Source organism: Pteropus alecto, unplaced genomic scaffold (assembly GCF_000325575.1).
Source record: "Pteropus alecto unplaced genomic scaffold, ASM32557v1 scaffold67, whole genome shotgun sequence".
In the NCBI taxonomy this organism is placed as follows: domain Eukaryota; kingdom Metazoa; phylum Chordata; class Mammalia; order Chiroptera; family Pteropodidae; genus Pteropus; species Pteropus alecto.
Window position 1 is genome coordinate 9,339,342 of NW_006441061.1, and position 11,483 is coordinate 9,350,824.

The 11,483-nt window shown below is 67.3% G+C and overlaps 2 protein-coding genes across 6 annotated transcripts in view; both read right to left on the bottom strand.

Moving 5' to 3' along the window:
• CARD9 (caspase recruitment domain family member 9) overlaps window positions 1-5,365 on the bottom strand; it is a 10,579-nt gene extending 5,214 nt beyond the window's left edge. For 2 of the 3 annotated variants that reach the window (XR_003048230.1, XM_025051288.1), the window contains exons 1-4: window positions 1,521-1,737; window positions 1,200-1,337; window positions 301-605; window positions 20-199 (exon numbers count right to left, since the gene is read on the bottom strand). Coding sequence is in view for 1 of the 3 variants with exons in the window: in XM_025051288.1 (XP_024907056.1) it covers window positions 20-199; window positions 301-605; window positions 1,200-1,337; window positions 1,521-1,704 (807 nt within the window). In the remaining 2 variants the exon portion in view is untranslated. Of the gene's footprint in view, window positions 1-19; window positions 200-300; window positions 606-1,199; window positions 1,338-1,520; window positions 1,738-3,237; window positions 4,913-5,226 lie in introns of those variants that run through there. The other variant, XR_001517441.2, reaches the window with a different exon arrangement.
• SNAPC4 (small nuclear RNA activating complex polypeptide 4) overlaps window positions 5,200-11,483 on the bottom strand; it is a 20,073-nt gene continuing 13,789 nt past the window's right edge. For 2 of the 3 annotated variants that reach the window (XM_015594259.2, XM_025051287.1), the window contains exons 19-24: window positions 11,073-11,143; window positions 10,582-10,692; window positions 9,762-9,789; window positions 7,466-9,171; window positions 6,081-6,201; window positions 5,200-5,407 (exon numbers count right to left, since the gene is read on the bottom strand). In XM_015594259.2, the coding sequence (XP_015449745.1) occupies window positions 6,085-6,201; window positions 7,466-9,171; window positions 9,762-9,789; window positions 10,582-10,692; window positions 11,073-11,143 (2,033 nt within the window). In that variant the 3' untranslated portion in view covers window positions 5,200-5,407; window positions 6,081-6,084. The other variant, XM_015594260.2, reaches the window with a different exon arrangement.

Genomic DNA, 11,483 nt, shown 5'->3' on the forward strand with positions numbered 1-11,483 from the left:
CCGGCCGCCCGCTCGCTACCTGGGCAGAGGCCTCCAGCTCCTGCACCCGGGCCTGCAGCAGGGCCTTTTCCTGCTGCAGCTCCCACAGCAGCTCCTGGCTGGGCCGCTGCTCCATGGCGTGCCGCAGCTTCAGCGTGTGCTTGCGCTCCACCTTGCAGTCGTCCTCCGCCTTCATCAGGCTGTGCTTCAGCCGGTCGATCTGCAGGGCGACTCCGTCAGCCCGGCGGCCCCTCCCCGTGGCCTCGGGGCGGTGCCCCACTGCCCCGGGCCACCCCGGAGCCCCGAGGGCCCGCAGGGCACCTCCAGCTGCAGGTCGCGGTTGCGCATGAGCGCGGCGCCCCTGTCCTCGCTCTGGCGGGCCAGGCGCATGGCCAGGTCGTAGTTCTCGTCCTTGTAGCGCTTGAGCTCGCGGCCGCAGGCCTCGCACTCCTCCTTGAGCCTCTGCACGCGCTCCTGGTGCTTGCGCAGCAGGCTGTCCTTGACCCGCAGCTCCTTGATGAAGTCGTCCTTGGAGCTCAGCAGCGCCGTCAGGTCCTGCACCTTCTTCTGCAGCTTCATGACCTCGCTCATCAGGAGCTGCGTCAGGCCCGACTCCCCGGACGCGTCTGCAGACGGAGCTAGCGTCAGGCCCTCCTCCTGCCTCCCCCGCTGCCCTGAACTGGACCAGCAGCTCGTGGCTCCGGGGGACGATTCCAGGTTGCTGCTGCTGCCGTGCGTCCAGACGATGGACTGACATTCGGCATCACCTCCTTGCCCCTGTGCCTGACCCCACGGAACAGGGTGCAGCCTTGGGGCCGGGTGCTCATCCATCTTTGTCTAATTACGATCTCAACTCCGTGAGGCACGAGGACTCAGCTCAGGGGCCCGGAGGGTGCTGCCCCGCCCTTGCCAGGCCCTGCGGGCCCCTGACCGCTCAGGCGCAGCGGCTGTGACTAACGAGTCAGACGGTCTGGGCACCCCGCCGCCCGCCCGCCGCCCTCCGGAGGACGGGTCCCCTTCTTCCAGCGTCTGCTCCCTCCACAAGCATTAGAAGACAGAGGGACGGGAGCACCCCGTGCGGTACCCTCATTCTCTCAAACCACTTTATCCACCTGCAGACCAGACGGGCAGGGGCCTGCCAGTGCTGCGCCCATGCCTCCCACGCCTGGCTCCACCCCCGCCCGCCCCTCCCCGCCGCACGCTGGGTGTCCCGTCTTCACCGATGATCATGGAGAAGACGCGGGAGGGCTCCTTGCCCGTGACCTTCTTGTAGAGTTGCGGATAGTAGAGCTCCAGGCTCTCGAGGAAGGCCACATAGCCCTTGTGGCCGGTCCGCTGCAGGATGTCCAGGAGTACGCCTGCAACCCAGAGAGGCCTGGCTGGGCAGGGGCCACGGCCCAGGGACGCGCAGGGTCTGGGACGCCCACCGCCACCGCGGACGTGGGCCTGGGTCCACGCGCCACCCAGCGGCCTCAGCTGAGCACGGAGGCGCCGAGCCCCAAGCGGATGGGACGGGACGGGACGGGACAGGCGGCACTGACCCACTTTCCGCTTGCGGATGACGAGGTTGGGGTCGCTGAGCACCTGCTCCTCGTCGTCGGGGTTCAGGACTTTGCACTGCCGCAGGTAGGGAGTGATGCGCGAGGGGTCGATGACCGAGATGAGCTTCACCCTGAAGCCCTCCAGTGTGCTCCAGCACGCATCCTCGTTCTCGTAGTCCGACATGGCGGCAGCGGCGGCTGGCGTTCAGGGCAGCAGCTGCGAAGGGCCCCGGCTCACTGAGCAGTCGGTCCAAGCCAGGACCCAGGCCTGCCACCCAGGTGCCCAGCAGGACTCCGGGCGGAGCCTGACAGGAAACTCATCCAGGTGTGCAGCCTCACCCCCACACTGCCACTCGGAGGCCAAGAGAGGCGCCCACACCGGTGCGGTGACCTGCTCCCCACTGGCTCACCGCGGCGGCCTCCGCGGCCTTCCCTGGGTCCTGCTCCCACCTCTCTGGCCACCCTGGGCTTTTTCTGTTCCCGAGTCAACCAGCTAAGTGTGGCGGGGACAATGTGGAGATGCTCCAGGGACAGGTGGTGTCTAAGAAAACAGTACCTTCTGCACCACCCTCCTCAGGCCTCCGCCTGCTCCTGACACCAAAGTGCCACGGAGCTGCAGCTGGCAGGGGTGGGCGGGCAGGAGCTGTTTGTGTCGCGTGCCATCCGCTGGCACAGCCTCCCTGGCAGGTGTGGGGAGGGAGGCGCCAGCTCCCCGTCAGCCAGTGCCCAGGCTGGGTCCAAAGCACGTTGGCGAGTGCCCCTCCCACCCGCACGGCCCCACGCCGTGCCCTGCCGGGCCGTGCCGGACTTCCTCATTCCCCGACTCGGTGCCCGCTCACATCCCGGGCCTGCCCCCTCCTCTCCTTCCGGAGCCTGGCTGGTGATGCAACAGTCACCCAGCAGCTGCCCAGGGCTGCCCTGCTCCAAGTCAGGCTCAGCGACACTGTGCCATTTGGGAAGGGTGACTGGACGCCTACAGGAGAGCCAGGGCCCCATCACATGGGGAGGGGCTGTGGTGTGACCCAGGGCCCCAGGTGCTGCCCGGGCACCTGCTCCAGCTGCTCCGGGGCCCCCGGCCCTCTCAGGGCTCCCCTCGTGCCTCCCACATGGAGCCTGCCCCAGACCACACTCGGGAGTGGTCCCTTCTGCACTCACGCAAGGGGACCGCCTACGTTGGGACCACTCCCGGCTGTCCCACTGCATCCCCCTTCTACCAGCTTGCAGCAAGCTGCTCTCTCCGGGGCCAGGCCAAGGCTGGGAACAGCCATTTGGTCGCACCTCCACCGAGGGGTGTGGACAGGGACCCCGACCTGGCCACCTAAGACAGAGCCCTCAGCTCAGGCGCTAGACCACAGTCCTAGAAACACAGCAAGTCCAGTCTTGTGCGGGGTTTCCCCAACTGGCTGCCACTGCACTTGGTCACCCCACCCAGCCTGGCCACAGCAACTCAGTGGCAGGTCCTTGGGACCTTCGGCCGCTCCCCACCTTTCTAGCTTGAAGCCCATGGGCCCCATGCCCGCAGCCCGAACGCCCTGGTGCCCTGCTGCTGGCTCCGTTGAAACACGTAAGCAAGTACCAGTGGCTGTGGAGGGGACGGGCCCCTCGGTGCCCCTCAGTGTGTTTGCTCCAGGGCCCACTCCCTGCCCCCAGGAGTCCTGAGCAGAGAGCCACAGCATCTTCCCAGCCGCCTTTCAGAAAGGGCGTAAGGCCAGCCTACCTCAGGGTCCTGGAGGGGGCACCCACGCAGCTGGACACCGATTCACCAGGCAGTAGGTGAGCCGGCCGGAGAGAGGGAGGTGCCAGCCACAGGGCCTGTGCACTTCCTGATGGCTCTGCTCAGCCCTGCAAAGGCAGAGGCCGGCTGGTTCTCCCACAGTGGGACAGTCCCGCGGCCGCCTTCTGATTGGCCCAGCCAGGGCAGCCCTCGGAGGTGGGGCCCCGGGAAGTGGAAGTTGTGGCTCTCCAAAGAAAGCTGCTGAGAGCCCCCAGCCCTGGAGGCCCAGCCCCGGCACCCCGCGGAGTGCAAGTTCCAGCAAAGTCCCTCCCAGGGGATGCGTGGGGCTGATGCGCTGGCTGGTCTGCCGGGCCCAGATGCAGGCTCCTGGGGACTCCTCCGGCTGGGTGCTCCGTGCGTGGCACTTGCGCCTTCAGCAGCCCTGTGTGAACCAGCGCCACCCGGCCTGCCTCTGGGGTGTGGGCGGGGACAGCTCCGCCAGGGACCCTAGGGCATCCACCGACTCGCTGGTGCTGGGCGCCCCCACAGCCAGGCCGGCCCACGCTTTAGTCACGCAGGGACTGCAGCGTGGTGCCTGAAGAGAGCATGAGGCCGCTGTGGCCAGGAAGAGCCCGTGGGCCCCCGCCGCTCCTGCCCCCACCCCACCAGCTCACGTCATCCTGTCCCGGGAGTGTCCCCACTCGGCAACCCCTCTCCATTGGGTCAGACGTGACAGTGACAGCATGCTCCAAAGGTGTTTCAGAAGGGTGTGGGCCACAGGGCGCTAGTCCCGTGGGCCATGGGAATTCCCAGGCCGCCACCTCACCAGGGCGGCCATACCGGTTGAACTGAGGTGCTGCCTTCCGTGTTGAGGCGACAACTGCAGGAAGGGGCTGTGGCTGGACGGGCAGGACGGGCAGGACGGGGGCCTGACGCGCTCCTGGCCCTACCTCCCGAGGCGCCTGGCCTCTGGCCCGACCGCTCCCTTCCTGTCAGGCCTCGGTCCTCAGCTCCGGGCTTCGCTGCCTCCTGGCGCATGGCAGTCAGTTGGACGTCCTGGCACAAGCAGGGGCTGCGGAGTGGGGGTGGTGGCCTGCCACCCTGGCCCTCTGAGGGCAGGGGCCCAACGTCTCCCCGGGAGGAGCAGGCAGCCCTCAGGGGAGCCGCACTCTGGGGCTTGGCCCTGGGCTGGGTACGCTGGCCTGTGCCAGGCCCCCGGCCACCGAGTTTCCCACTTTGAATAATGAGGCTAATAAAGAAGCATCAAGTGACGAAAATGCCATGTTCTCTGAGTGCACTGGGACTTCGCTACGAAGAAGGAACAGAAAGCTTTCCGGACAATCCCTGCCTGTTTGAAAATTAGATGCAAACCTAACAACCCGCAAGCCAGAGGAAGTCAAAGGAAAACCGGAAACTGGCTGAAAATGCTGGGCACAACGCATGCACACGCACAGGCGACCCGCGGGGAGGGCGAGTGGGCCTGTGGCAGGTGGGATGTGTGCCGGCCGGTCCGGCAGGAGCGAAGAGGAGACGTGACGCCAATCCCGTGTGGAGGCCAGGAGCCAGGACGCGCGCTGGGCACACGTTCCGTCTCTGCCAGGAGCTTTTGATTAAATCAACCAGTGGAACCAAAGAGAAGCAGCCTCAAGGACGAACTGGGGACCACGTGCCTCGGAGGCTGTAAACGGAACCCAGGCTGGGTGTCCTTGGGCTGGGGCCGGGGGTGCTGGGACTCAGCCTGACGTTACAGGAACACGGCTGTGAAAGAACAGCCTGCGGGGCGGCCTGGGTGGCTTGTGTGCCTTGGTGGCAGAGGGAGCGGATGCCCCTCGTCCCTGAGGGAGCACCCAGAGGGCAGGTAGCCCAAGAGCGCCTCATGACAAGGACTCTGCTTCTCTCCCCACACCCCGGGGAGGCCCAGTCCCCCGCTCCGCCCCGCGCCTCAGAAAGACCATGAGAGCCGGGTTCTTGATGAAAAAATAGGACATTTACTCAGTTCCTTCAAATATTCCAATCTGTGCTTGGGGACTAGCCGAGCCCCTGTGACAACGTGGTCACTGCTTGGCCTGGCTTTCTCCTGCAGGGCGGGTGCTGGGCTCCTGGGGCAGGGGCTCGCCAGTCCAGCAGGGTCCCACCTCCCGTGGGTGGCAGCAGGCGTCCAGGCCCGGCTATCCTGGAACACAAGAATACCCTGATGAGGGGGGGCGCCCTGACCCCACGGATGGCGCTGGAGGGGGACAGGAACCGAAGGTGGCACTGTGCCTCGTCGGGGAGGGAGAGGTCCACAGAGTGGGGGCTGGGCAGAGGCTGAGCTGCGAAGACGTCCCCTCTGTGGTGCCCCACTTCTCCAGGACCCCCGACCCCTCCTGCCCCTTCCAGAACCAGGAACCTTGCAGCCCACACTGCTCAGAGGAGCTGGGTCTTGGGGACCTGCCGACCACGGCGTCCTCCCCGACCTGGGTCAGTTTCCCAAACCACCCATTTGTGCTGAGGGCTGACGTGGTGCCTGTGTCTGGGCTCGTGTCCGTGGGGAAGGCAGTGGACAGAGGCGGAGGCCAGCTGCCAGGAGGGGCAAATGCAGCAGCACAGCCGGACACTGCCGCCTCAGGAGCGGGCCGGGGAAGGCAGGCCTGGGGAACTGACCATTGAGCAGAGGCCTGAATGGAGCAGGGAGACAAGCCCTGCAGACAGGGCACAGCAGGAAGCACCTGGAGACGGGTGTGGGTGTGGCAGCAAGGGTCAGCCAGCCCACCCCCAGACGCACCCACCCTAACACCCTCACACCTGCTGTGAGACACGGAGGCCCCGTCCCCCCGCATGCCAGGACTGCTGCCTCCCGCACTCACCTGCTCACACCAGCCTCCTTCGCTTCCGGGCGTGTCGCGAGTGCCGGGTCCTAAGCACGTCAAAGTCACCAGACTCGTCCAGGCAGGAGGGAGCAGAGCCCTCGCCAGGATCTGGGACTCCCTGAAACAAAATCCAGGCCAGGGGACAAGCGTGACCCTCCAGCCAGGAGAGGCATGGGCTGGGTGGCAGTGAGCAACTGGAATGGGCTGGGGGTTGTGGATGCTGTGTCCCCCAACACTTGAGATGGAGCAGCTCCCAGGCAAAGGGAGGCGCCAGCAGTGGAAGCCACTCCAGGCTGGGACTGGAGACACTGCCACATGCAGGGGTCACAACAGGCAAAGAACAGGAAGGCACTGCCCTTCCGTGGCCACACGTGGGCTCTGGCTTCCTTCTGACCCCTCCCTCACCTAGGGTTCTGAACCCCTGTGAACCGCCCCCAAGAACCAGCCTCTGTGCCATGGTCCCCAGCCGAGCCAGTGGGGCAGTGACTGAGAAACCTGTGGTGCAGGTGGGGGCACACTGGGGGCCAGGGAGCCTCTTCCCCTTGACGTCTGGGGTCCAGAGTGCACGTCAGCCCAGAAAACAGCCTGGGACCCCTAGGCAAGGCCCCTGGGGAGGAAGGTGACATTCCCAGCAGCCTGGGCAGGACCAAACCTGCAAGGAGGGTGGCACAGCCGCCAGCCACAATCCTGGCTTCCCATGTCCACCAGCTCAGTGGCCACTGCCACCCCAGGAGGGGAAGTGGGAGGGCCACCACACGCTCCCTGGGACAACCCCCCAGACTTGGCACGAAGGGTCTGAGGTGGCCCAGCTCTCCTGCTCAGCCCCACAGGGCAGAGGCGGCCTTGCTGGGGACTCTTGGGCACACACGGCCAGAGGGCGCGGGGACACCTTCCACAGGTGTTGTAGCCGGTTCCACGTCAGGAAACAGGAGCGGTGATGCTGCCGGCCCAGCTCAGAAAGCCCTGGCCGCACCTGACGGCTGGGAGGGCCCGGGTGCCCACAGAGGTGCAGGTGCGGGGGAGGCGCTCCGCTGAGCTGCCGGTCGGGGGAGCGAGTGTGCACATGTGCGTGCACATGCACGCGGACGGAGCCCGCGGTCCGGCTCTCCCTCAGGCAAGGCCACGCGGCCGGGCTGGCAGCCCACGTTAGAAGCCAGGCTCCTCCCTCTCCCAGCTCCCATGCTGGCCGGAAGAGGAGGCGAGCGCGGCCCAGCACCCGCGTGCGACGAGCTTCCTTCTCCTCAGGAGCCCACGCTGGGTCTTCCACCGCCGGGACCCCAGCCCCGCCCCTGCCCCTTAGGTAGGCCCCACTCCCACGAGCAGCCAGGGGCGGCCTGGGGGTGCAAGGAAGTGGGGTGAGGGCTCTGCCCATGGCCGCCTACCTGAACGGGGCTTGAGGCTGCTGGCCTGTCCTGGGGACTGCCGCCCGTCCAGCAGCCCGGCTGCCCGTCGCCATCAGAGAGCTCCAGCTCCCCCAGGTCCTCCAGGTCGCCCTCAGGGTGGTCCCGGGCGGCTGCTGCTAACGTGGTGGGGACTCCGCGAGGGGGCAACGTGGCCAGGAGCGCGGGGAGGGTGAAGACTGCCAGGAAGCGTGCCTTCAGCAGCAAGTAGGCTGGGCTGTCCCCGAGCCGCCCCTGCAGCAGCCCTGGCGAGGCCTGTGGGGTCCTGGCCGCCCCGCTGGGCATGAGGGAGGCGGCTTTGTGCTCCAAAGCCTTCTTGTGGAGCAGGAGGCCAGCCAGCGCCCGCAGGCTGCACAGGGCGGGGGGCTGGTAGGGCAGCCTGCTCCTCAAGGGGGGCACGCACACACCTCGCTGTCCCTGCAGCCACTCCCGCACGGCCACCTCGCTCTCCTGGGACACCAGGCCTAGGTCCAGGGCGCCCTTCTCAGGCCCCAGCCGCGGTGGGGGTTGCCTCTCCGAGTCCAGAGGCCCCCTGGTCTTCCCTGGGTCTGAGCGGGACACCAGCGTCCCTCCCGGGCCACTGCCTGGGTAAGCACTGCCGTGTGTAGGCAGCTGGCTGGGCCGGGTAGGCTCTGCTTCAGGGGGGTCAGCCACGAGCGCAGTCTTGGAGGCTATTTCCCCAGCCGCTTGGGCCTCTCCAGGGGACGAGTGTCCCTTAGGGGCGCGGGCCATGTCACCGTCCACTTCTGCAGCAGGGACTTGAGGTGGCAGGGGCGTCGAAAGGGTCATGAGGTCTGTCCTGGAAGAAGGATCTGGTTCCACGTCTATGTTGGCCAGGCCCTGGCCCTCCTGAGTTTCAGTCAGAGAAGGTGACAGAGTCACTAACAGCCCTTTGGGGTCAAGGGTCTCTGCTGGCCTGGAAATGCCTGCCATGGCTGGCACTGGCACAGGAAGCAGCCCCTGGGTTGTGAGCACCCAGGTGACAGGCAGAGGGGTGCTGGCTGCCACGCGTGCTTCGCCCCCGTGGGTGCCCAGAGCTGGCGTCAAGCTGAGGGGCTGGACAGGCAGCTGAGCGGGGCTGGGGGCTGCGGGGAGAAAGGGCAGCGCCTCGGGCAGGCCCTGCTTCCGGGTCGTGGCAGGGGCCTGGGACTGTCCCAGACCACTCAGATGGCAGCTCATGGGGAGCTGGCTGGGGCCCAGAGCCGGGGTCCTGGAGGCAGCAGGGGCAGTTGGGGCCTTCACAGCCACCGTGGAGGCAGGAGGAAAGGCCAAGGCTTGCAAGACGGGGGTTCCCCTGTCTTCAGCTGAGGCCCAGGAGCCAGAAGTACTCGGACCGGCCGCTGTAGGGGCCCCAGGACCAGAGAGCGTGGACTCGGAGACGGCCGGCCCCGTGGCTGGGGGGCTCGGGGAGACCAGTGGCAGGGCGGGCTGGAGGACCACAGGCGAGGAGACCAGCAGCTGGGGGGGCAGGGCCGCAGGGCCCTGGGCAGCCTTGCTGGCTCGAGCCTCCCGTAGCCGCTTCTCCCGAAGCAGCTCAGACACAGTCTTGGGCTTGGGCCGGGGGCCGCACGAAGCTGGCGGGGGTGCCTGTGGAGTGGGCTCAGGCCAGCAGGCCTGCAGCCCCCTGCTCCCTCTGCAAAGGGTGCTTTTCACAGCTTTCCGGGCTGGCACGTTCTGCGAGAGGCAGCCTGAAGAAGAACAGGACACACACCGAAGTCCAGGTGGCTGGCCTAACACAAGCCACACCCCTGCACCCTGCTGGCAGGCCCTCCTGCTGGGCACTTACTGGGAGCACAGAAGCAAGAGCCCAGCACCCAGGCCGAGAGGGGCCCACCAGTCTGGCTGCACATTCTCGTGCCTCCCCACCCATGGCTCCACTCAGCCCAGCCCCGTGCCCACTGGATACCCGCCCTCGCCTGCCCCACCGCTCATGAACATGTCCAAAGCCAGGCTGCGGGGGCTGCTGCCCACCCTCCCCGTGTTACCCTCAGGACCCCAGACCCCCGCCCGACTCCGCTCGTGTGGTGGCCTGGTGGCTGCCAGCAGAGGGGCCCCCCGCCAAGTCTGCGCCGGGGAGGCCTTGGGGCTCACGTGCTGGGCTCACAGGTGGGACCCCCAGGCGCTGCCGCAGCCCCAGCTCAGGGCAGCCGCTCTCATCCCTCTTATGGGACTCAAACAAGATCCCCCGCCAAGCCATGGCCAAGCTGCTCCAGCCCCAAAGCCAAAGCCTGGGAGGTCTGGCCTTTGCCCCTACGGCTGGCCAGGGTGGGGGGCATACCTGTAGTGCTCCGGGCACTCGAGGGCACCTGGAGAGGAGGGAGAATCAGCACCGTGGGGGCCCCCACACTTCGCCGCCGCCACCAGGAGCATCGCTCACAGCTCATCTGCGTAGGGGTGGGCGCCAGAGCCTGCCGCCCGCACCCCTTCTGCATGCCACTTGGGGGCCACCAGCCGGCCTGGACAGCCTACTCGGCCCTCATACCCCATGCCCTGGGCACTGGCCTCCCTTCTGATGCAGCCTCACACAGAGGCACCCTTGGGAGAGCTCACATTGGGGGTCTGGGCCGGTTTGCAGGGAGAGGCCAGGGCCTGGCTGCTTGGGCAGGGCACCACGGCCCTCTCTGGTTCTAGGACTAGCAGTGGCATTTCGTGGTTTCCTCCCATGGTGGCCGGGCTCAGGGACATGGCCTCTCAGCAGGCAGCCCCTTGGGCTCGGCCTCCTGCCTGAGGTGACACCGGGACAGCAGGGTGGTGGGTGTGGCGGGAGAGGCGGGTGCCGGGAGCCAGGCGGGCCTGAGTGCTCGTTCTGGCTCCGCAGCCCCAGGAACCCTCCACCCCCCATCCGCAGGGCCCTGGGCCCTCACCAAGGCACGGGCAGACCCCTCCCTGCAGTGCCTCCGTGGGCAGAGGAGTTGCCCATAGCCAGGGGTGGGCAGGGGCTGCTCTCGACCCCGGGATGCTCCGTCCCTGAAAGAGCTGGCAGTGCCTCACCCCCCGGCTGGACCAACGCCATCTGCACCCAGCAGCGGCCAGAGGTGGGAGGGAAGGGTGCCAGGAGCCCGGTGAGCCCCGGCCCAGCACTCACCCTTCCTTCTCACCTGCAGGGGCCGCTGCAGTGGCTCCTGGGAGCCACTCTGGGGCAGGGTGGCCAGCAGGGCCTTCCGCTCCCGAACGACCTCCATGCAGCCGGCAGTGTTGATCTGGAACAGCTGAGAGACACACGTGGCACACGCGTGACACACCATGTAACAGGAGGACCTGCCCCGAGGCTGCCTACCTGCCCCACAGGCCAAGACGACACACGTGTCTACAGTGGAACACAGGCCAGCTGTGACCACAGCGCCTGTCACGGAGCAGACCCCACGACACTCCCCCAACTTTGTCATCTTCTGGCTTCCCCAACCCCACCCCACCCATGGGACAGGGACGGAGCCATGGTGGTCCTTCCATGTTAATGCGCTCACTGCGCGTTGTCGGGCTCCGAGCGACTGCCAGACTCCCGCCTGGAAGGCGGGACCTCAGGAGGCGAGCCCCTGCGAAGCCGCGCTGCACGCAGAAACGGCAGGGCGGGGCTCAGCGCGGGGCTCACCTGGATGAACAGGGCAAACGCCGGGGTGCTGGCCAGGCGAGCGTCCTGCAGCCGCGTCCTGATGCTGTCGGCTGTGGGGACGAAGGCAGATCTACAAAGTGGCCCTGGCCACCAAGCCCCGTTTCTGGAGGCCCCGAGCCCCAGAGACTGGGCGCCAGGCGGGGTGCCCCAAAGAGCTCCACCCCCGCGGCTGCCCCGCTCGGCCCACAGAGCTAGGCCCAGCCTTCGGGGACAGAGTGCTGACAGCTAATGCTCGGGCAGCCCGACTGGCCCTCGGAAACCTGCACGTGTGCACCCATGTGGCCACGACCCCGATGCGCCCCTGCTGAGGCCTGGCCATCGGGTCACCCCAATCTGACCATCGTGTGCCAAGCAGGACAGAGGCAAAACCAACACCCAACCGAGCAGACG